At 38.2% G+C, this 25759-nt stretch overlaps 2 protein-coding genes across 3 annotated transcripts; one reads left to right on the top strand and one right to left on the bottom strand.

The window, feature by feature from the left end:
* Nucleotides 1-6868: 6868 nt before the first annotated feature.
* Nucleotides 6869-9643, bottom strand: LOC149833738 (uncharacterized). Its single transcript, XM_090009209.1, has 3 exons — nucleotides 9303-9643; nucleotides 8412-9106; nucleotides 6869-7602 (listed from the first exon to the last, which is right to left on the bottom strand). The coding sequence occupies exons 1-3, from the start codon at nucleotides 9641-9643 to the stop codon at nucleotides 6869-6871; spliced, it is 1770 nt and encodes a 589-aa protein (XP_089865335.1).
* Nucleotides 9644-14614: 4971 nt separating this feature from the next.
* LOC149833737 (hypersensitive-induced response protein 1) lies at nucleotides 14615-20005 on the top strand. 2 transcript variants are annotated; one of them, XM_090010986.1, is made up of 6 exons: nucleotides 14615-14718; nucleotides 17005-17203; nucleotides 17811-17931; nucleotides 18596-18687; nucleotides 18787-18883; nucleotides 19389-20005. In XM_090010986.1, exons 2-6 carry the CDS (start codon nucleotides 17015-17017, stop codon nucleotides 19742-19744), a joined length of 855 nt encoding a protein of 284 aa, XP_089867112.1. In that variant the 5' UTR covers nucleotides 14615-14718; nucleotides 17005-17014; the 3' UTR covers nucleotides 19745-20005. The 2 variants fall into 2 exon arrangements, with proteins under 2 accessions (XP_089867112.1, XP_089867113.1); XM_090010987.1 differs by having other exon boundaries at nucleotides 14620-14718; nucleotides 17012-17203.
* Nucleotides 20006-25759: the final 5754 nt, after the last annotated feature.

Raw genomic sequence — 25759 nt, 5'->3', positions numbered from 1 at the left:
TTGTTAAGCTAATAATATTAGTGGGCAATGTGCATGTGCAAACTGTTAATGATCTTATTGGACTTCTAATAATCCAAGCTTTAGGGTTGAGTTTGGCTCATTAATTAAATAAAACGTTTGAGCTAAGCCCTCGAAGAATTAATCTTTGTGCTTCACCTCAGAAGTTTGACTCGTTGCCAACTCTTCTAGATTGTGTATTGGACCTTGTTATATTAGAACCGAATGCATTTATGAGACCCAAATCATATTAGATCGAATCTTGCAAATCTTGTATGCTAACTCATACTAGAACCGAATGCATTTATGAGACCCAAATCATATTAGATCGAATCTTACAAATCTTGTATGCTAACTCATACTAGGGTTACAGATCTTGTATGCCAAATCATATTAAGGTTACAGATCTTGTATGCGAAATCATATTAGGGTTACAAATCTTGTATGCTAACTCATATTAGGGTTACCAATCTTGTATGCCAAATCATATTAGATCTAATCTTACAAATCTGAACTGAATATAACTCATTGCCAAATCTGGATAGTATACATCTAAATCTGGGTTGGTTTTGAAACAAATGCGATCGAGTCTAGTCGGATCTAGGGTGGAAACGAGTAATCGGACTATTGGATATGGGTCTAACACAACCTGTTCACATTTTTAATATTAAAACTAACAAATTGACCATTTTCGACAGATCCAATACCATCGAGTAATCGGACTATTAGACTCACATTGTGACATCAGAGTTGGATCCAGATATGAAACATATTCTAAACTAAAAAAAAAGATCCATAATTTGTCTGGTAAAGTATGAGCCGACCCATATACCACAAGTCCCTAGTATAGATGCTCATCTATTCCAGAGTATGGTGCATCACCTTTTTAGGGTATCTGTGGGCATCGTATAATGTGATCAATTTGATGAACCTCAATGTTTTTTTTTTATTTTTACTCAGAGAAACTGCCCATGGCGCAGAGACCCAGCCGCACTGACTCAACCTGTACTTATGGTCGCTGTCATGACAGTGTCAAACTTTGAGGGCTTACCCCTCGACCCCAGGGAGTCACCAAGCTTCGGCTTACGGAGGGGGGTGACGCCCATGGGATTTGAACCTAGGCTGCCCGTCAAACGGCCTAGGCCCATCCCACTATGACAAACCCCTTGGGTCTAATGAACCTCAACGTTGCTGCAACATAGCATGTATTGTCAACATAACATACAACAACAACTACGCCTTCATCCCAAAACAATTGGGGTCGGCATTGTCAACATAACATGATTTTCTTAATTTTCTTGATTTCGATTAATTATGAACCTTTGTATCAAGTTATAAAGATTATTTCAAGAATAATTGAAAAAGATAAAATATGTGGAATAAACAAGAAAGTAAATTATTTGTATATTTTTAGATTATGAATTTTGATCTAATCTCATTGGATTGGACTAATAGTATCAGACATTATTGTTGTTTTGACAGAATTTTTGGCCGATCAGTGACTCATCTATTAAATCAAATTTAACCTTGACATTTTTCATTTTAAGGGAATCAAAATCGACTATCTACATGCTCAAATTAGTATTGATTTGAGTGTTTTTATTATCGATCGAAGTTCATGCCTAATTATAGGTCAAAATTAACGCTTTTTAATATCAACTAAATTTTCTTGCAAATCTGTATATGTTTGATTAAATCTAATACCACCACGACGATCTATATTTTGAGGGCTATCAAATCGACTATTTAAATATCTAATTTTGATGAGTTTTTAGGTCTATAGGCCTCCCGAAAGGTTATCATGACACTAGAACCCAAGCCAAGGTAAAATGTCCTTACTTTTCTTTTTTATCTTAAGTAATTTTGAAATTTAATTAATTAGGTCTCATAATTTATTTTCTTATTTTATTAATAAAAAATTAATAAATATTAACTTGTTATATTAGAGATAAAACTCTTGTCTAAGCCCGTCTATAAATAGAGGCCCTTGTGAGAAAGATTGTTAGTTCTCTCTTTCTTTCTCTCTTCTATTTTTCCTTTGGTTTTTGGGTTTTCTCTCTCCTTCAAAATATGTAAGAGCCTTAGAGAACCCTTGTGCAGCAATTAGACACACACTTACTCATTGGGTGGTGGTGGAATAAGAGTCGGATTGTCCGTTTCTTCATTCTAACCATGAAAATTGATCGTAGACAGGTAAGATTTACCTAGCCGATGTTTTTACACCCTTGGAGCATGTATGATTGAAGTATTTTAATTTCCTATAACTTTTAATATATTCTTGATCTGTTTTACATGTTTTTTTGGTGAAATAAATCATTTCTTGAATAAAAAATATAAAGATTGCATTTTTCTCAAAAACGATTTTGAGAAACATGCAAAATTAAAGCTTTGTTATTATTTCGTATTAGATCTAATCATATTATAATTTTTTATGATGTTATTCATGTATTAACTTGTATTAAGTTAGATCAAATAAAAAAATAAACAGATTCTAAATGATTTATAATTTTAAAAAGGGTTTTTAGAAAATCATTTTCTGAGAAACCTAAAGCTATAATGTCTGATATATTTTTCCTGACCCATTTCAGAAAAAATATGATAACTCTATGAATACCAGTCCAAAAAATCTAAATAAAAGTACTAAACTTATCTACACATCTTGATCTTGAATTTAGAATCACGTTTCGCTCATTTTGGATCTGTATAGATGCAAATATACCTATTTTAATAGAGCCCTAATTTTTAGCTCTCTTTATAGAATGATTTTGACCCATCTTTGATAAAAATTTTAAACACCTATAAAAAAACTCTAAATATTTTATGTTTTTTTTTTTATAAATCTTAATACCTAATAAAAGATTGTGTAAAAAGGGTTTGATAAGAAACATTCTAAAAAAAATTCAAAAAATACCTTAATCGGATTAAAATCCTGCAGATTACATATTTTGGACCAAAACTCTCTCAAAATAGGGTTTCATAAAAGATTTTTAATTATTTATATATTTATTTGTTTTATGAATGGTTTATTGAGTTATATTTTTGACATATACAGATTATCACGGTAAAAATACCATGATTTTATCAGTGTTCTGTTCTTCTAGACAGATTTTACAAAATCCGGTTAGCAGAGATCTGAATTTACTTCGACAACTTATACTTGTTTTTAATCAACGTGTTAAAAGCGTATGATTTTGTTATATTTCTGACATGTATTGCATATTATTAATTATTTTATGTCATGTTGCATCAATATTAATGAGCTAGCCAAGTGAAAAGTTCTGATTGAGATGTTTATGTGAATCGTACGTGTAATACACGACTTCTTTCATATTGTTTTGCAAATATATTATTTTGATCAATTCTAAAAGACATATTCTATTGAGATATGAATTGTTGGTAGTTTGTATGGCATGAACTAAGTTTAAGTAATGTGTATTCATCTTATTTAATCATTATTATAATTGAACATAATTAAAAATATGTGGGTCCTTCCCGTTTGGGCTTATGGAAGCTTGAATCGAGAAAAAGGACTTATGTGCTTTTAGTTACAGGCCAGTTGTAATGAGTTTCATAATGTATATGATATCATAGATATTTTAATTAGGTTTAATATGATTGGAGGACTGAAAGTTCAAAATATTAATTATAGTCATATCAATTTGATTGGTAAGGGTTTATGGGAGCTCTTATCGAGAAAGTTGAGTTAATGACTTCGATTATGTTTTGATGCTTTCTGTAAACTTGAATCATATTTGATCTGAGATAAATATTTGTGATGGAGTTAATGGTAAGATTTATTGTTTCTATACATGTTCCAAGTAGGATTTGTGGACTTGTTTAATTATAGTAGTTTACTTATGTATTTTTTTATGATAAATCGATTTTGAGCATGATTGTAATTGCAAAGCATGTGAAAAAAAATTGAATAGTGAGCATGTTGATGGTATTTTTTTATCGTTTGATTTTTTTTGTAAAATTATTTTCAATAAAAACCGCTAGCGAAAATCGTTCATCAAATATTAAAAACCAACTTTCACTATTGTAGTGAGTGGGGTCGATCCACAGGGAACGAGAACACTTCAAGATCCGTTATCTAATCAAACTTCACTTTATTAATATTTAAACATAATAGTAATGAAGAACATGCTCAGTACAAGCATTCAAATTGCAAGTCAGAACTAAAAGATTAAAATAAAAAAGAAAGATTTCTATCTGGCAAGCATGAGCACTCAAAGCTCTCAAGTCAATTTTGCCTTCTTCTATAAGTGGTGCATTCACTTCTAAATTGTTGAACTCGACCTGAAGAATGTGCACACGCCCTTTCGAAAGCCCAACGAACAGAGGTGCAAGAAGAGTGGACCATGGCCTCTCGAACCTCCCAATGACGTCCTTCAATGGCTGCTCTCAAGTCTGCAAAAATCCAGCAGGTTTCACAGTGGTTGGGTAGAGGAAAGAAGAGCGAAAATGCTCGTAAGAAGAAGATCTGATCGTTAGATGTAAGAAGATTGACTGGATCTTCGATAGTGCTTGATTACTTGAGCACGAATCACGTCGTTCTTCTGCTAAATCCCTGCAAAAATATAGCAGCAACCATGAAGAAAAATGCACAAAGGAATATAGAGAAAATAAAATGAAAGGATGAAGAATGATGGAATGATAGCGAAAAAAATATTGTCAGATTCCGACGAAGAGGGGTTGGACTAGGTGCAAGAAACAAAGTAGGATTTTTTTCTTTCAGCTATGGACAAAACCCCTCCATGAAGAACACGTTCCATATGAGGATGCTCAAAAAACTATTTTTTGTAAATTTCAAAACAGCTCTCATTTTTCAAAGAATTTTATTTTCACTCAAAAACCCCTTTAAAATGCATTTGGCCTAAAAACACCCCTTTATTTTGAGTTATTTTGAAATTTGTACAACATGAAGTTGGATGGATATGGGTTTAGAGATGGATATTAGGATCTTGTCTGATCCAAAACCCAAAATTTTAATTTTGGGTCAGATTTGGACCCGATCCATTGTCGATTTCGCTCTAAAACCATGAAATGCCTCTAACTTCTTCATTTTAACTTCGTTTTCGCTCAAATTTGAAACGTAACTCTTTGAACCTTACAATGACCTAATCATGGATTTAAATCATGAAATTTCACTTGGATGCATATGATTAATGACTCAAATATGTTGTATTGCATGCATCATCAAAATCCCCCATGCTTACTCGTTGCTAGACCTCGAACAACGCTTCGAACATAAAAAAATACTACTTATTATGAACATAAAAATTTCAGAGATTATCAACTCTACTAAACATCAAACAACTATCCTAACTCACTTTTGCAGGCATCGCGATTGCATTTAAAACATGCAATAAGCCCTTTCAACCCTTAGGTTTCACCCACAGAGGATGAGTGTGGTCTCGTGAGGGTTTTCAGCGATGCTACCCCCAAACATCATTACACTTCATTTCATTTATTTTATAAAAGTATTGAGCCCACAAGAAAATCAAAATTTTAACTTTAATATGTCATGCTTATATAGGACTGAACATATAACAACAATTCATGCCTCCATATTAGAAATATTTTTCTTAAATCTCACTAAAATTTGCAATAATTTACATATTAATTGCAGAAAATCAAACATAATCATGCCAACACCCTTTCATTCATACTTGTATAATTTCTTTTTGATTTTCTTTCTTTTCTAAGGCAGTGTTTTTCTTATTGTCACTCTTTTTTTTTTGTAATGAGCTCTACATCTATCTCAACCCTAACAACCTGTCACACTATTAGGCTTGAAATATCAGTAGTATTTGTGCAGCCCCTATCGTGTGCAATGTTAACGCCTATTAGGCTTTCTACTGCATTCTAGTAATGAGTTTTGGGCCGGCAACTCCCAGACCAATTGGCCTTAGGGTACCAGGTGTAAACACCCTTCAGGCTTACTTGCTCAAACACAGTAGGCCTCACTGACGTCAACTAGGTAAGGTGTTCATACATCTAGCGGCTCTTGTTCATAGAGTGGAAATAAATCAACTATACATCCACCCTACTACATGAGTGCACCAGATAAAGAGGAACAACTACACTTGTTCTTTTCTAAAATTTTCACTGCTTTTATTTTATGGGGTCATACATGATCATACAAGTACTTCACTTAGGTGTTACACATTCTTATGTTATCTTTTCATTAAAAGTTACATAAAAAATCATGCATTTTAGCTTGGTTTTTGAAAAAAATTCTCTATGGGGCTTAAAATTATTAAAATATGTTAATTCCTCCAACTAGCACTCCATACAAAACTAAAAATTGATTTTTGTGACCTCAACTATGCGAGTTTTTTTTTTTCAAAAATGAACACATGGACTAAAAAATTAAAAAGATTCCTCCCCCCATGCTTAAACCAATGTTGTCCTCAACAATACTCCCCCATGCTTAGACTAATGCGAATATCATGAACAAATAATGCATGTTGGCAACAATAATTAATAAAGGAGAAGGAGCAATACAACCTGATGGGATATGAAGGTCCTGTACGCGCCCATGCACCACCATAATTCACACTCTGATGCTTTGTTTTCTGCTGTCTTGTAGATCCTTCAATTTGTCCAACTGTCCTCAAAGATCTAAAATTGCACACAATCAGGCTCAAAAGATTAGATGAAATACCAATGATATTCAATATGACAAAAAAAAATAATGACAAGCAAACAAAACTCATGAATAAAAAACAATTCCTATGTTGATTATTTTACAACAATCATCGTGCCATCCTCACTCATTAATGAGGTCAATGATATCGCAATCCTCCGATTGTGCGTCTCTAGAAATATAACACTTTAATCTTTGTCCATTCACAGTGAATTTGAACTAAGTGTGAGGATATTGAATTTCCACTGCTCCGAAAGCAAAAACCTGTAAGATAACATATGGTCCATCCCATTTTGACCTCAATTTCCCTGAAAATAACTGCAATCGAGAGTTAAAGAGCCAAACTTTTTGACCGGGCTCGAACACCTTCCTGCTGATATGTTTGTCATGAAATATCTTGGTGCGAGCCTTATAAATCTTCACACTCTTGTATGCATCATTTCTGAGTTCTTCTAACTCAGATAGCAGCAAGCAACGCTCTCTCCCTGCTTGATCATAATCATAATTCATCTTCTTGATTGCCCAAAATGCCTGATGCTCAATCTCTACAGGGAGGTGACATGCCTTTCCCAAAAGCAGGTGGTAAGGAGACATTCCAATGGGAGTCTTGAATGCAGTCTGGTAAGCCCATAGTGCATCACCCAAATGCAGTGACCAATCCTTCTTGTCTGGATGAACTGTCTTCTCTAAAATTCTCTTGATCTCTCTATTAGACACTTCAACCTGACCATTGATTTGTAGGTGATATGGCGTGACAAACTTGTGATGTACAGAGTATTTCCTTAGCAAAAAAGCTACTTGCACATTTCGAAAATGCTTTCTGCCATCACTAATAATCGCATGTGGCATCCCAAACTGGCTAAAAATATTATGCTTAATGAACTTAAGCACCACTTTATGATCGTTGGTCTTGATCGTCACATCCTCCACCCACCTGGACATGTAATCCACCGCTACAAGAATATACAGGTTACCAAATAATGGAGGAAATGAGCCCATAAAATCAATGCCCCAGACATTAAAAATCTCAACAACAAGGATCGGGAGCAAAAACATCATATCTCGCTGTGACATACTCCATGTCTGCTGACAGTGAATGCAGTACTTGCAAAAATCATATTTATCCTTATGGAGGGTTGGCCAATAGAATCCGGACTGAAGAACCTTGGCCGCAGTCTTTCGACTGCTATAATGACCTCCACACACAAGGGAATGGCAAAAAGTAAGAATGGACTGAACCTCATCCTCTGGGATACACCTATGAATTACCTGATCGATGCAATACTTGAACAACTATGGTGGGTCCTAGTAATAATACTTGACTTGCAAAAAAAAATCTCTCTCATTCTTCGACCAATGCATCGGTATCTGTTGGGTTTCCAAATAATTAACAATGTTTGTGAACCTTGGGCAACATGCAGACTTCACTGCCATAAGTTGTTCATCCGGGAATGAGTCACTGATTGGTGCTTTATTTGAATCAGACTCTGCAACCAACCATGACAGATGATCCGCTACTACATTTTCACTACTCTTCTTATCTTGAATCTCGAGATCAAATTTCAGTAGAAGCAAGATCCACCGGATCAACCTGAGTTTAGTATCTTTCTTGCTGAGTAAATATTTCAATGTGGCATGGTCCGAGTAGATAACTACTTTGGACCCCAGCAAGTAAGATATAAACTTGTCGAGGGCAAAGACTACAACGAGCAATTCTTTTTAGTTGTTGTATAATTCATTTGGGCATCATTGAAGGTCTTACTCACGTAATAAATAGCATTCAACTTCCTATCAATTCTTTGCCCCAAAACAGCCCCAATAGCAAAGTCTGGTGCGTCGCACATGATCTCAAATGTCAATGTCCAATTCAGCAACCTCAAAATAGGAGCAGTAACCAAGGCATTTTTCAATGTCTCGAACGCCTGCGAACATTCTGTATCAAAAGTAAAAGGCACATCCTTTTGAAACAAATCACATAGCGGTCTGGAGATTTTATTGAAATCTCGAATAAACCACCTATAAAATCCAGCATGCCCAAGAAATGATCGCACTTGCCTCACAGTTGAAGGGGGAGTCAACCTTGCGATTGACTCAACTTTTGCGCGATCCACCTCAATGTCGTGGCTAGAAACAATGTGCCCTGAAACAATCTCCTTTGACACCATAAAATGAGTCTTTTCCCATGATAATACAAGATTTGTCTCCCTGCATTGCTGAAGCACTCGTGAAAGCTTATGAAGACAATCTTCAAAGGAAGAGCCATACATAGAGAAATCATCCATAAAAATCTCCATGACATCCTCGATCATGTCGGAGAATATGGACGTTATGCACCTTTGAAAAGTTGTTGAGGCATTACAGATCCCAAACGACATTCGACGGAATGCGAAGGTGCCAAACAGACATGTGAAGGTAGTCTTCTTCTGGTCCTCCGGATGAACTGCGACTTGGTTATAGCTGGAATAACCATAAAAAACAATAATAGCTCTGGCCGGCCAACTTCTTCAAGATTTGATCGATAAAAGGAAGAGGAAAATGATCTTTATGTGTCACCTCATTTAACTTCCTATAATCGATACAGATACACCACCCTGTAGTGGTTCGCAGCGGAATCTCTTCCCCTTTTTCATTTTTGACCATAGTGAGACCAGACTTTTTGGGAACAACCTGTACTGGACTAACCCACTGGCTATCAGATATGGGATAAATAATACCGACATTAAGCCACTTGACAACTTTCTTCTTAACAACCTCCTTCATGTTTGGCTTGAGCCGCCTCTGTATGTCTTTGAATGACTTCTTCTTCTCATCAGTATGAATGTGGTGCATGCAGAATGAGGGATCAATCTCCCAGAGATCTGCCACCGACCACCCAATCGCTTCTCTGTTTTCGTGCAACACCTCTAGCAATTTCTTTTCTTGCTCATCCGAAAGGTGTGATGAAAGAATCACAGGAAGGGTCTCCCTCTTTCCCAAAAACTCATACTTAAGCATGCTCGACAGAGGCTTAAGTTCTCACTCTGGGGGAGACAAGATAGAAGATGGTGCTGGGATTTCAGCCAAAGATGGAAGGAGCTCAAAACCCTCTCTCTGTGAAAAATTGGTTGAAGAAGGAATGGAAGACCTAACAGTCAAACTACTACTACCTATCTCTAAATCCACATCTCCCATACTATACAAATCTACAGATGATGTCATGTACATCTCAGGTGCCTTTTTAAGATCTCCTCAATAACATCAATCGAGAAACACGTTGAGTCCTCAATAAGTCCCATAGCCACATTAAATACATTAAGCCTAACCTTCTTGTTTCCAAATGACAGATCCAGAGCTCTGGTTTTACAATTGATGCACGCATTGGTCGTTGCTAAGAACGACCAACCCAAAATAATCGGAGTTTGTCTCTTCTCATCAATGCCCTCTATATCGAGAATGACGAAGTCGACTGGGAAGTAGAATTCCTCGACCTTCACTAGCACATCCTCAAGAATGCCGTGTGGCACCTTTACAGAACGGTCAGCTGGCTGGAGGGTCATGAGTGTCGACTTCATCTCCCCTAATCCAAAGTAGTCATAAAAGAAACCAGGAAGGATATTGACGCTCGGTCCTAGATCTAGCAATGCTCATTCCACCTTGATTTCCCCTATCACACATGAAATGATGGGTGCACCAGGGTCTTGCAACTTAGGTGGCGTCTGATGCTAGAGCACCTTACTCACCTGCTGATTTAGCACGACCTTGGTGGGGGGTTTTCCTTTGGATTTCCTCTTTTGAGTGCAAAGCTCTTTAAGAAATTTTGCGTATGCGGGCACTTGCTTAATGTCATCTAGAAGAGGAAGGTTAATCTGGACATTCTTGAACATCTCAAGCATGTCCTGCACCATGGCAGAATTGCACCTTGGCAGGATTGCTACCTGCCGGCATCTCTAAGGCTCTAGGATAGGGTGGTTTGGGGCTCCTCTTCCTGTTGAGAGGACACACCCTTATCCTGATGATGACTAACTGGGATGGACGACTGAGCTGAAGTAGAATGCTAAGGATACTCTGGCTGCTCTGCCGTCCTGTTGGATTCTGAGGCATGCAAATTGTGTCCACTACGCAATGCCATAACAAATTTAGCTTGACTATGCTCATCCTCAGAAGCAAAAAGATTTCCCATAACTGGTGCCTTACCCTTAGGATTTTGCAATGGTTGACTGGGTAAGGTCCTCTCTAATCTCCTACTTAGTGACTCTGCTAATTGCCCCACTTGCGTCTCTAGCTTGACTAAAGACTGGGTGTGCGAACTCAGTATTTGGTCATATTTTTGTAGCATTTGATTATATCTCTGTTGATTCTTGTCATTAGATGCATTCATATCCTCACAGATCCTCAACAAACGTTCCTCCACTGATGACTATCGCTGCGGCTCCTGAGAAGGTGCAGTAGGTGCAAATGGAGACTGAGACTGAGAAAAAGATTGACGCTGATAAAACTGCTACTGAGGCTGGCCCTGATGTGTGTTCGATCCAGCTGGCTGACTCTACGAGAAATTTGAATGATTTCGCCACCTTGGATTGTATGTGGTGGAATAAGGATTATTTTGAGGGCTATTGAAATCCTCCACTGCCTGAACTTGTTTTGTCATAAATTCGGGGTATTGAGATGTCGAAGGGCACTCAGTGACCTCATGAGATGGACTGTGACACAGAGTACACACCAACGACTGACGCATCAGGGAACTGGTGAAAAGCTGATCCATCTTACGATTAAGCAGATTGAGTTGACTTTGCATCACATCAAGTGGACCTACTTTCAAAAACCCACCTTTCTTTAAAATGCTCGGTGTGCCCCTCTCAGTACGAGAGGAAGAAAAGGAAGATGAGGATGAATTATGAAGAGAGTTTTCCGCTAGCGTGTCAAACAAATGCCACGCCTCATCCTCACTCTTCAAAAGAATGCTGCCCCCACAGGATAAATCAATGAGTTGGCAGTTTCTTTCTGATAAACCATCATAGAAACACTGTAGAACCTGCCACCTCGCGACCTGATGGTGTGGGCATCTCTGAATGAGTTCCTTCATTCTTTCCCAAGATTCATGAAATTACTCGCCTTCACTCTCATAGAAACTCGTGATAGCTTGCCTAAACTGATTTGTCTTGCCTTTTGGGAAATATTTATGAAGAAACTCTTGTTGTAATTGATCACATGTATCAATTCGCCCTGTATCCAATGTCTTGAGCCAATGCTTGGCTTTATCTTTCAATGAAAATGGAAACAATCGAATTTTCAACACATCATCCCCTATATTATTAATTCTAACAATATCACACAAGTTGAGAAATTCATCAATATGCTTATAGGGATCCTTATGGGTTAGGCCATGAAAAGATGGTAACATGCTAAAGTAAACTGAGCCCTGGTGACCAACCTAGCTACTCTAACCTAAGTGTGCAACCGGATCACAAATTGCACGCCCACACAAACAATACAAAAAGAAAAAGAAAACTATTGCTTTTGGTCTCTACTTTCTCAGAAATCCAAATGCTTGAATTTCTGGAAGATTTGCAATACACAATAGGTATGCAGAGATCAGATGACCTAAAAATCACAAGAAAATTTAAACTAAAAACTCAATGAATCAAAGAAATACACAAAAAAAGCAGTTTGCACAAATCTGTTCTGATTTCTATTGTAAATCGCTACTCTCTAAATTGATTTCTACTGTAAATCGTTACTCTCTTATCTAATTTCTATTGTAAATCGCTACTCTCTGAATTGATTTTTACTGTAAATCGTTGTTCTCTTAAGTGATTTCTATTATAAATCGCTACTCTCTGAATTGATTTCTACTGTAAATCGCTACTCTCTTATCTGATTTCGATTATAAATCGCTACTCTATTCAGTTTGACGTTGTCACCATTATCTCTGTTGTAAATCGTTATTCTCTGTTTACTCAGTGCGACGCTTGCAACCTGGCATCATGATGAACAATAGAAAATGCTGATTTTTTTTATAGTTCAACTATTTCTCACGAACATACAATGACAATGGGTGTTTCGGCAATAATAGATGACGACAGTTGTAAAGGGTACTCCGACGACAACAGACAACGATAAAGGATTCTCCGACGATAGCAGAAAGCCACAAAGGGTGCTCCGATGACAGCAAAAAGCGACAAAGGGTGCGTCGTCAATCGGAGCTCCTGTTACAGCAGATGGTGCAACGTTTAGGGCGACATATTGCGAGAAGCTCCTGTTAAAGCAGAAGAGTTTTCTCCTTAAGACGAAAACGATAATGATTTTAACCCTTGTTGACGGGAGGACATTTTTGTCATTTCCTCGAAACACCATTTTATGACGCTAATGGTGGGAAAGGGTACTTAAGTCTTTGCATACGCAGTAGACTTCGATGCTAAGTGATGCCGACACACACGGGGAGATGAGCCCCACATGATTGCATACATGGCGCTCATGGGGGGGGGGGGGGAGATATAACCTGCTTCGGTGCAAATAAGATTGGTTCTCATGTTTTTCAACCCAGTCCCAAGTTATTAAACCGATTTTCTTTGGTTATAAAATTAGTTTATGCAACATCCCCAATTTGGACTCATTTGAACCGTGATTCCTATCTAAACCCATCTAAACAATCCTCAAACCCAATACTTTTGGCCTCATTCAACCAAAATATCCTTTTAAACCAATTGGTAACCATTTCCACCCCTCTTAAACTTGGTCAGCTCTTACCCAACACAACTTAACCCTAAGCTATGTATTTTCTAGTTGTTTTTCCATCTAAAACCCATTATATACATAGATCCACCTCCAATATATTTCGATCCAATACTTGTTAGTGACCTAAAGGTCATCCCTTGTGACTTGTTCCAACCCATTTTAAACCATTATACCAAAAACCAATGCACACTTGACCCAAACACATTATATCTGATCCATAACTCGAACAGTAGAGTGAAACTAGAAAAAGCGCAAGCCAGATATAGACTTGAAGGTAAGTCTTCTCCAACCTAGAGAGAATAATGCGGAAGGAGAGCAGAAGACCTGAGTCCATAAAGATTGATTTAAATCTGATTCATAATTGAGATTTTATCATTTGGATATGTTAGAATTTGGATTATTTTTGTGTTTTGGTTCATTTGTAACAAATATTGAATTTATTTATTAGATTCAATAGCAAGATCTTATTAGGTCACGATAAGTTTTATCTTTTTTAAAGGTTATCCGGATAAGTAATTTACTTGAATTGAAATTAGGTAAAATCTTCTGTTTATTGATGAGAGAGCTACGTAGATGGATAATGGGAGTTGGATGGTAAAAATTGCAATGTTTTTTTCTTATTTTTTTATGTTTTTTGTAACTTAGTTTTTCTAAGTGAATAGGGCAAAAGACCTTCACTAGCCAAATAAAAGTGAAAAATATCATTTTATGTATCCCTATTCCAAAAAGTGAGGACCTAAAATGTTGTGTTTGAGAATTTTGGATCTTGGTACATTCAGAACCTTTCTAAGCTTGGGTATCAACGGGTTTGGTTTTGTTCGGACCCAGGTGAAACCAGTCTCAACCAAATTTGTGATGATTGTACTGGGTCCAGACCTGAGTCTAATGGGAGCCACCATAAAAGAAACATACCCAGATCTTATAAGGACTACATGAACTATACCCGGACCCTACCTGGTAAATTAAATTTTTTTTTTTATCATTTTTACATTGAAAAATTGTGAATCTTAATCAGAATTCAGGTCGGGCCGGGTCTGCTATAAAATTTCACAAACCATACCCAGCTCCATGTATTAATCATACCCTTGAGTCTGACCCGGATTCTAATCGGGTCTTCTTATTTACCACCAAATCCTGACCCTATAGGTAGTAGGTGTGTCAATGGGTCTGGTTTACCTGAACTGGACCCGGACCAAACCCTATAGGGTCCGAGTACGGTGATAAATAAGGAGACTTCCGTGCTTATGAGAGAGAGAGAGAGAGAGCCTTCTTCCGCTCTGCTTCTGCGTGCAGGATCTTGCTGGATCGGGCGGTTTCTGGGACTCGGTCACACGCGAGAGAGAGCGTCGTATCAGGTAAGCGAACCGGATCGGGAATTTCCGAGCATCTCCCTCCCTTTCTCCTGTGGTATTCATTGGTTTATCCCCAAGATTTTTTTTTTCTTGTTCAGGATGAACTCTCTCGAGGGGTTATTTTCTCGTTTACGTTTCACGAATTGAGTGTTTTTTTGGGGAACTATCGTGTTTCTGACATGCCTTGTTGAATCAATCTAAGGGAACCATTGCTTTTTTTTTTCGGAAGAAAACCCTAATTTCTCGGTGTTGAAACCACGAAAACTGCTCAAATTTTCATGCCTATCGTGATCTTGTTGTAATTTACGTTTTTTTGGGGCGTGTGATCTGAGAATTCTTCGATTTGTTGGTTTCTTTGTTTGTTTTTTTTGGAGCAAAATAAAGGGAATAAGGAAATCGTCATTCTGGCGAGTTTCTTCTTAGTTTTATGTATTTGTCTTGTATTGACAGAAAATTTGGTTTATCTTGATGGATTTTTATCTAATTTTGTTGAATTGTTGATTATTCTGATTCATTCCTTTTTAATTTTCAGAATTTCATCGCTAAAAAATAAGAGAGTAAAATTGGTGTATTATCAGCTTCATTTCCATGATTTTTTTTAATGGTGTCGTTGATTATTATAAAAAATTGTTTTTTTCCATTTTTTCTTTATTCTCGAGCATTTCTCATTTTGAAATTAGTAAATATAGAAGTTGTCGCTTGTTCCTATCCATTCTGCAGTGGGGATAGAGCTTGGTCAAATTACCGGTATGCCCCTTCTCTCTGTCTTGGCTGCCCAATACCGATCTCATTGGGCTTATGCACCAGACCCGGACCCACATATCTTTGGCATGGTCTCTATCTAAAATACTGAGACTTAAAGTGTCAGATCAGTCTCTTTTTCGTTCCTGATGACTAAGAGACCCTCACCGAGGATCGCGTCGCTTAATGGGCCGCCCACACAATCTAGCTCCAATTTTTGGCATGGGTCATACGCCAGGTTCAGTACATGGTTTTTTTTTTTATGATGAAAGAACTCTCAGCGAGAACTGGGTCACTTAGTGGGCTCGCCTCCCTGCAAGGTAAAACTCAGGGTTAACGATGCAACCACCCAACCTTACGTGCCTCAGTACATGGATCAGTACGCGGCCATGCATAGATCAGTAGACGGATCCTAGTTTAGGCATTAAGAGACTACACCTGTGAGCACCTCATTAAGCCCCGGACTCATATAACGAGTCCAACCCTATCTCGGAACTGACCCTCCTTAGACCAAGTCAGTGGAAAGTTGAACCAGTCAGCTTTTTCATTCCGTACAGCCCTTTGTGTTTTCTTCCTTTTTCCTTGGGGACATGTTACATTTTTTTTTCAGAGACTTGGGGACATGTTACATTATGCATGGTTTGAAGAACGGTTCCGTTGTGTGGGTTGCTTGCACGTCTTCAATTTCTAAAAGAGACGATATATGCTTATGCTTAAGACTCTTTGGAAACAAAGACAAGCAAAAATGAGAACCAGGGAAATTGCCTGGTTGTGATCTTTCCCGTGAAACCATGACTTAAAGTTGTTTATTAGTGTTAAATTGTTATGTTGATGTCTACGAGATTGCCTTGTTGTGTCCTTGAGGTTGAGAAACTTCGAGTGCCGATTTGACTGTAAAAGTCTAAAAAGATTAGTTTTAATTTAAATGCAAATTGTTGGTGGCACTTGGTGGAGTCTTTATAGGGAAGCGCTGTTTCTTTTAGATGCTTAAATTATGCTCTAACCACGACTTGGATATTTTCATTTACTGTTGAGGAAATTAGCAAGCTGTAAGTTTTGGACAACGGGTGCTCAGGGTATTACTTCTCTATAATTCAAAAAACTACTTTTTCCCATACAGATTTGCGATTTTTTTAGTTTGGTAATTCATGTCATCCTATTATTTTGGTATCTTCCTGTACTTCTAAGGAAGACAGCCTGAAATTGAGCATTTGATTCTCAAATTATAAGATACTTCTACATGCAAGTCTGCAAATGATCTGCAGTAGTTAGGTAATGTGGTCATTGATACTTGGATACCTGATGTATGCCATAATCATATCTGACAGCTAGTTGGTCTTATACAATGACATGATTTTTATGTGCAAAAGATATCCTTAAAGCTTAACAAATGATATTCATGGACTATTCTAGTTGTCCAAATTGTGAAACTTGGTGGAGTTGGTGCTGTATAGTTTTCTCCCTCTTGATGACTAGGTCAAATAGTACACTTGTTTCTGCATGGTTGTTCAGTTTTTTTTATGTTGAATAATCATTCGTTTTCAATAGGAGGCAGATCATGGGGCAATTGTTATGCTGCATTCAAGTTGATCAGTCAACAGTCGCTATTAAAGAGACATTTGGAAGGTTTGAGGATGTGCTTGAGCCAGGATGCCACTTCCTTCCTTGGTGTTTGGGAAGTCATGTAGCAGGCTATCTTTCCTTGCGAGTGCAACAACTTGATGTTCATTGTGAAACAAAAACCAAGGTTCACGACTTTGTATCAGCTTATATTAGTATCACCTTTCGTCCTTTTTTTATTTTATCCATCTACAGTCTGCTTATTGTAGTAGTCACAAACATGGTTTAAATACTTATTTAGAAGATTTTGAAGATTGGCTGGTTGTCCAGATGAATTAGGACCGTGTACCGAGGGTTTTGATACTTAATGAATTTATTATCTAGATTTCTTTTCTGCATTGTGGTTTCTTTTGTTAATGATTGTTGGAAACTGTTGTTTTTCTCGCGACTGTCATCCTTTATTTTTATTGTTCAAACTAAGGACTTCAGGATTTTCAGGGTCTCCAGTCAGGTTCAGTTACTATTGGACCTACTGACTTAGCTAAAGTTTCTCCAATTCAAAACCAATATTCATTGCAGTCTTGGCCAGCAATAACATAATTGCCAAAAATTGGGCATTTTGGTTTAATATATAGGACCCATGATTCCTTTGGGCCTTCTGTGAACTTGAATTACTTGAAAAAATTGTTGTCTCTTGGGCGGTGTTAGATCAAGGAGTAGTTTCTCCATCTGGTCACACTCCTAAAGCTTCTACTAGTAGCTCACAAAGAGCTAATTTTTCTTTTATTTTGCAGGATAATGTGTTTGTTACTGTTGTTGCGTCTGTTCAATATCGCGCCTTGGCAGATAAAGCTTCTGATGCGTTCTACAAGCTTAGCAACACACGTGGGCAGATCCAAGCTTATGTTTTCGATGGTATGTGAAACTCAAAATGCATTCTGTCTTCAGATTCAAGTGTGTAAATATGATTCTTCGGCAGCTTACCACTGTCAATTTTAGAGTACATGATCCCTAACTTTTTTTGTTTCTTCACAATTTTATAAAGGTAAGTGTATGTCGGCAATTGGTTTTGCTGTGCCTTTGTGTTGATGTTTTGTAGAAAGGTGAAACTTGCATCTGGGCCTGTTTAAACTCTCTCATCCTTCTTTATGCTGGACAACTTAGATGCTTGCTGAAATTATATTTGAAGTATCTTGATGCCCTAAACAGTTGAACTATTAAACAGTTTCCGATAAAGCATGCACATCCATCATTTGAATCTTAATCGTTGTGACAATACATTATGATGATGTCACTGCTTAGTAGAGCAGATGTGCACAAGCTAGCACACTCATGCTATTAAGAATGACTTACGATATATGCATGCACTTGGACCTGAAATAGTCTACAGATGCAATTACTTTGAATGGCCACACGAACTTGTGATGTGAAATGGCATTGGCTCCTTAGTGTAGTGATTTATGTCGTATTGTGATTTTGCTTTTAATATACTGGCAAGAATTAACATCGAGGAAGGGAGATATTATTAAAGCAGAACAATATGGAACAGCAAATTTGACTTTTCTTTTCTTCGTTGCAGTCATTAGAGCTTATGTTCCAAAGTTGAACTTAGACGATGCTTTTGAACAAAAGAACGAGATAGCAAAAGCAGTAGAAGATGAACTTGAGAAGGTAAGCTTTCATGTGGCTATTTGTTGGTGTATTTTTTGAGCCATGGTGGCAACAGTGTAGTTTAAATTTCATCTTTTTTTTCTTACCATATCAATGTAGGCTATGTCCGCCTATGGGTATGAGATAGTCCAGACGCTCATTGTCGATATCAACCCGGATGAGCATGTTAAGAGGGCAATGAATGAAATAAACGCAGGTATGTTCCTTCATACCAACGTTTCATATGTACATCTTAACCATTAGATAGAATGTTTTCCTAATCACTGAACAAGTCTGAAACATCTTGTATGAGATCATGGAGATGACTGATCACTCAAAAGAGAGTTCATTGTGATTGTATCCTTATAGGCTGTTGAGCGATGATTTAACAAAGTCATCCGAGTCAACCTTTTTCTCTTCAGTGTTCACAACACATGCATAAAGTTCATCACCTTATGCTCCAAATATCTCAACTCAACAGCACTTCTTATGATGATATCACTGGAGATTGCGTGAATTAGAGGTGGTCTGTTGCACAAATCACTGTTTTTGAAGATTAGTCTGCTAGTATGTTTTGTTGGTGGAGTTTCAACTGTTGCTACTACATACGTGTGGGTTGCTGTTGGAGAGTCCTCAGATGAAGTTTGGTATTATAAATAGGCTTGTATGGAATTTTGTAGCATAAATTTCTGAATTTGCATATGTTCTGTGAAATTTTGCAGCTGTGAGACTGAGGGCGGCTGCTAATGACAAGGCGGAAGCAGAGAAGATATTGCAGATAAAGCGTGCCGAGGGAGATGCTGAATCAAAGTATTTGGCTGGGCTTGGTATAGCCCGTCAGCGGCAGGCGATCGTTGATGGTCTTAGGGACAGTGTCCTTGCATTCTCCATTAACGTTCCTGGCACGACTGCCAAGGACGTGATGGATATGGTGCTGGTCACCCAGTATTTCGATACAATGAAGGAGATTGGTGCATCCTCCAAGTCATCATCTGTTTTCATCCCTCACGGCCCTGGTGCGGTCGGCGACATCGCTTCTCAGATCAGGAATGGGTTGCTTCAGGCTACTCCACAGTAAAGCCTTCATCAGAATCTTCTTGTGTGCCATATGAATCATAACCGCTTGAACTAGGTATAGGTAAAATGGACGACATACTGGTGATTGGTAATTTTTTCGCTGCTTTTGTTTTGAGTTTTGCATGTGAACTGGGGATTTTTGGTGCATGTCTTTGATATCGTTTAGCAAGTAAACTTCTTTTATGTAAAAATTTTCAAACTTGAAAACTGCTACTCATTTGTGTAAATTTTTCAAACTTGAAAACTGCTATTCATATGCAAATTTATGTTTGAGCCACATTTTTTGTTTAAGCAGATAATGCGTACATGTATGCATCTGAGACATTTGATGACCCGGGATTGACTGGTAAATGGGTGCTTGAGCCCGGTTTGTTGGTGCCATAGTGTATGTCACAAGGACACCGGCTATTTTTATATGATTTTCTGTGAGTAATAGTACACAAGGCCCTGCTTGATTTTCTTTTTTGTTTATAACCCAAAGAAACTGCACCCAACATGAAGACCTGGTCGTGCTGCTCAGCCTGTTATACCTACTGTTGACGAGTCGGCAGCATAAAACTTCAAGGCTAGGACCCCAGCTTCCATGGCCTATGCTGGATGTCGGCTTTGCACAGACTAGAGGTTTTTTTTTATAAGGTCCCGGAAAGTATACTTAGCTTCGACCTTGGCAAAGAATGCCTTCCATGGGTTTCAAACTCGTGATGTCCTGTCAATTTGGTGATCAATTTGATGACCTTGGCAAAGAATGCCCACAATCTTGGTCATGCCATACACAAACTCAACGTGTGGGTGTTTTCATTGTATTTAATTTATATAGATACATGATACGATATGATAGAGACCCTGTGAAGCAAGCGATAATTCTTAAAATTGTTGTATTTGATTCAATGAGAGATGCGGTATTTAAGATATTACAAGGAAAAAGAAAAAGAACAAAAGTACAACAACAATACAGAAAAGAGATAAAGGAGATAATATCTTCATGATATGCGATCTCCATGATATGCAGTTGTGTAGTGTAACCGTTGGAGATAATATCTCCATGATATGCAATCTTGACTGCCAGCATGATACGTACGGCCAATACTCTCCCTCGAGTTGGAGTGGGCAGTTGGATGGCACCCAACTTGGAAATAAGTTCGTGAAATCGGTCCCTCGTAAGTGACTTGGTAAACACATCATCTGGCTGAGTTTTGGTAGAGACATGATGGGTTCAGATAAGGCCTGTTTGTATTTTTTCATGAATAAAATGACAATCCACGTCAATGTGTTTAGTGCGTTTGTGAAAAATAAGATTCGCAGCGATGTGAAGTGTTGATTGGTTTTAACAATGTAATTGCATTGGTTGTGAATGAGAGAAGCCAAGATCTTGTAATAATGCTCATAACCAAATGAGCTCACAAGTAGCTATTGTCATAACTCGATATTCCAAATCGACAGAGGATCTGCATACCGTATTTTGCTTTTTAGATCGCCATGAGATGAGATTCTAACCCAGGAATGTGAGGTATCCAATAACTGAAGTTGTAGGCCAAGTGGCCCAGTCCGAATAACAATAAGCCAACAATTGTAAAGTATTGCATGAATGCATAAAAATCTCTTTATCTAGCGAGGATTTCAAATATCGAAGAACTCTGAAGGTTGCGTCTTGATGTGAAGTTCGTAGGGCTTGCTTAAATTGACTTAATAGTTGCACTGGATAGACAATATCTAGGTGTGTCACAGTTAAATAAATAAGTCTCCCGACTAATCGACGGTATGGAGTTGGATCTGGTAATGGATCTCCATCATCTGGTCTAAGTCGACATTTTTTATCCATAGGGAATTTTATGGGCTTGGCTCCAATTTGACCAGCATCAGACAAAATATCCAAAATATATTTCTGTTGACTTAGAAAAGTGCCAGAAGGGACACGCGTCACCTCGATGCCAAGAATATGCTTCAGTTCACCTAAGTCTTTAAGGTGAAACCGTGTACGAAGAAAGTTCTTAATTTCGATAATCTTTAAGTCATTATCACCAGCGATAATAATGTCGCCAACATTTATTAAAATGATGATGAAACGGTTGGATGTTTATTGTGTAAATAAGGTGTAGTCAACTCGTGATTGAATGAATTGAGCATCCTTAAGAGAAGAAGTAAGTTTCATGTATCAGTTTCGCGAGGATTGCTTCAATCCATAAATAGATTTATGAAGTTGACATACTTTATTCTCCCTTTTAACTCGAAAACCAGGAGAAAATCACATGTAGACCTCCTCATGCAAATCGTCATGTAGGAATGTATTGCTTACAACAAGCTGATAGAGAAACCAACCTTTCATAGTTACTAAAGAAATTAAGCACCGAACAGTGGTTAGTTTTGCTACTGGAGTAAACGTGTCATGATAGTTGAACCCTTCAATTTGTGTATACCCTTTTGCCACAAGTCGCGCTTTGTAGCACTCAATGGATCCATCTGCTCGATGTTTAACCTTATACACCCAACGACAGTCAATAGGGTGTTTGCGACGCCCCAGGATTCCCGACTTTGAAAATCCTTAAAAATCCTTTGGATTTAGGGTAATTTTTTTTTTGAAAACATTTGCGCAATTGCGGAAGTACCAAAAAGGGAAACAAGCGGAAAACTCTGGGCGGGTCACAGGAGTGAATCGACAACATTATGAAACAACTTTTATTTAATACATTTTACAAAATAGTACAAATCATTCTCTTTTACAAGATCTCTGCCAAGATCCTTGATGTTTTAGAAAAGTGGGTTCATGTTCTCTGCTGCACATCGAGCTCCATCGCACTCCTAAAAGCAATACCTGTATCCCTATAAAACGGGGTCAGTACTCTTGCGAGCTGGTGAGACAAACCAGGACACCATATACCAATATGTGGAAAACGAGAACACGAATTATCATGAAACACATAGCATGCTTATTTACAATAACTGAATAGGTACAACATACGCAAGTAATAAGAGAGTGACAAACTACACATGGTGTAAGTGATAAATAACATGCTTTTAGAAACGTAAGTCGATGCAATTAGGCAAAACATGAGAAAATGACTACAACTATCCATTTCACAATTCATGGCATTTATAGTATAGTATGCATCAAGGAACATAATTAACCAATGTACCAACATAGAGAAATGTGTTATACAGAACAACTAAGTTATCGTGAACTGTGTATAGATACAAGTGGACATGTATGTGCATCGTGACATAAGCACGAGAACTGGCAATGTGACGATTCAAAACATCGAACATTACGATGGGACAATTAGAAACATTTTGCCACGGTAAAGCATTTCTAGAAAAGAACACACCAAAACTCACCAAGGAGTTTCAATCTCACATAAGTCTCAAAAGGCCATAATTCTCATATGTGTGCCTCAAGCTCCCTTTGTACTTAGGGAAATATATTTAATATCCCTAGTGATTCATACATTCAAATATGACGGACATGAGCATGATGATTGCATTCATTTGTTTGACATACGTCGTAGGTTTCTTAATTACGTAAAAACCTCATTTTACTTGAAGGCATTCAATAAGGTGTCATTTGCAAGCATTTTACGTTCTATTTCGAAAGCGGACACATGCTTAAAAGTATGCATCCACACTACCCGTATTGATGGGTTTATCATTTTATGGCGCACTTTGTTACGATATCTTGCAACACATAATACGTGATGATACGCTAAATAGATTATTTGTGACGTGTCATGGTGCCAAATACGTACGACAAAAGGAGTGCCACCATTGCATTACTTCGTTCGACATGCGCCATACGTTTCTCAATTTCGCAAAAACCTTATTTTATAAAAAGGCATTTAACAAGGTATCATTTGCAACATTTTGCGTTCTATGCAAAAGCGACTATACCCGCAATGAGGGGGAATCTACACTACACAAATTGACGACTTTACCATTTCTTTGCTCATACATAGCTACGTATACATTTTTATATTTGCTTTGGCGCATCACGTGTTTTTCGTCTACGTTATGATAAGTCAACATTTATGGGATTGTCGGGGCATTTGGAACCCGACTCATAGGCTCACATGCAGCCCATAGGTTGTAGCCTGGGAGGCTCGCTAACGGAGCTCAAAGGCACAACGAAATGGAGGAATATGTATATTTCAGCTATTGGGCGGGAGTCTGTCCAAAACAGACTCACCAACCGACCCGCCACTCGGTGCCATGGGGCACCGCACGCACACAGCAGGGCCCTGTTTGGGCAACGCTGTTGAACCAAAAAGGGCACTGCAGAATCGAAAAGTGGCAGCAATACAAACTGCTAGGCGACAACAGCTTGCTGCAGGGACCGAACCTCCTGGACCAAGTGGGTCTGGTCCAGTGAAAAACCATGGCATGGGCCTCAGCAAACGAAGGACAACCCTGGGTCTGGACTGTTTAGTCCAAACACATGTCGGGCTGGCTCAAACAGCAGGGAGGTCTGGACTGGGCGTCCAGACCGAGTGTGGCTCTCCCACCACAAATGGCCCAGGTCTGGACCGACTGGTCCAGACCATACGGGACGTGCTCAGGCTTGAGCACGGTCTGGACCAGGTGTCCAGACCCAAGCTGGGCTTCAGCCAACAGCCAAGGGAGGGGTGCAGGCCGACCAACCTGCACCCGGTTGCAGCCCAACTGCTGCAACAGCTACTCCAGGTCCGAAAACTCCAAGAGATGGCGTGAAGGGTTGACTCCCCACCAAACTAAGCTCAGGCCTTTGACAGATCTGGACCAACACACGCCTAGAAGCAACACATGTATCCCCATAAAACGGGGTCAGAGGACTGAACCCACTCTTCTAAAACATCAAGGATCTTGGCAGAGATTTTGTAAAAGGGAATGATGTGTACTATTTTGTAAAATGTATTAAATAAAAGTTGTTTCATAATGTTGTTGATTCACTCCTGTGACCCACCGAGAGTTTTCTGCTTGTTTCCCTTTTTGGTACTTCCGCAGATGCGCAAATGTTTTCAAAAAAAAAAGTTTACCCTAAAATCCAAAGGATTTTTAAGGATTTTCAAAGTCGAGAATTCTGGGGCGTCACAGTGTTTGTCAGGAGGTAAGGTAAAGATAGACCACATGCGGTTATCTTCCAAAGCATGGATTTCACTTGACATCGCCTCGTGCACAATGCAGATGTTTCACTGCCTCGCCAAAATGTCTAGTCTCTTTATTGGAAAGAAGAGATGAGAGAAAAGCAACATGGGATGGAGGATATGAATGAAAATATTGAAAATCTCCAATTGGGTATCGACACTTGGAAGTAGCGGGTTTTGGAGCCAGCGGTAGACTATGTGATTCAGGTGTGAGAGCCGAACATATGTAATCCTTAATGTAAGATGGTGTGAATTTAAGTCATTTGGAACAACGTACTTGTGTAATGGGTTGGATTGTGGTAGAATTGGGTTGTAAATTGGATGGATCTAGTTCATTGGATGGTGGTGTATTGGGTGTTTGATTGAGGATCGGATCAGAATCGTCATCAGTATCAAGTAATGGGAGAGGCATTACGATGGATATGTCATCTTTTTCAACGTGATTTTGGAAAGAAAAAAATGTTCATAAAATATTACGTCGCAACTAGTAAATAATTGTTTGTTCTCAAGATCAAAGTGTTTATATCCTTTTTGGTCAAATGGATAGCCAACAAAGACGCACTGCCTGGTTTGAGAGAAAAAATTATTTTTATGTACATTGAGAATTTTAGCAAAACATAGGCAACCAAACACTCTTAAATGATGCTACTGAGGTTTGTTTACAAAAAGTAATTCATAGGGTGTTTTGTTGTTCAAAATTTTAGAGGGAAGGTGATTGATCAAGTAAGCGGAGGTGAGAATACACTCCCCAAAATCGATGTCGAAAGATGAGATTGAATGCATAAAGCCCTAGCCACTTCTAATAGGTGTTGGTGCTTACGTTTAACACGCCCGTTTTGTTGGGGAGGTTCCGACGAAGGATTTTTTATGATCAATGCCATTTTGATGAAAAAAATTTGAAAGAAATG

The sequence above is a fragment of the Nuphar pumila genome, chromosome 6 (assembly GCF_984573655.1).
Source record: "Nuphar pumila chromosome 6, dmNupPumi1.hap1.1, whole genome shotgun sequence".
Classification (NCBI taxonomy): Eukaryota; Viridiplantae; Streptophyta; class Magnoliopsida; order Nymphaeales; family Nymphaeaceae; genus Nuphar; species Nuphar pumila.
The sequence above is the reverse complement of the archived record's forward strand: the minus strand, read 5'-3'. Positions and strand labels throughout refer to the sequence as shown.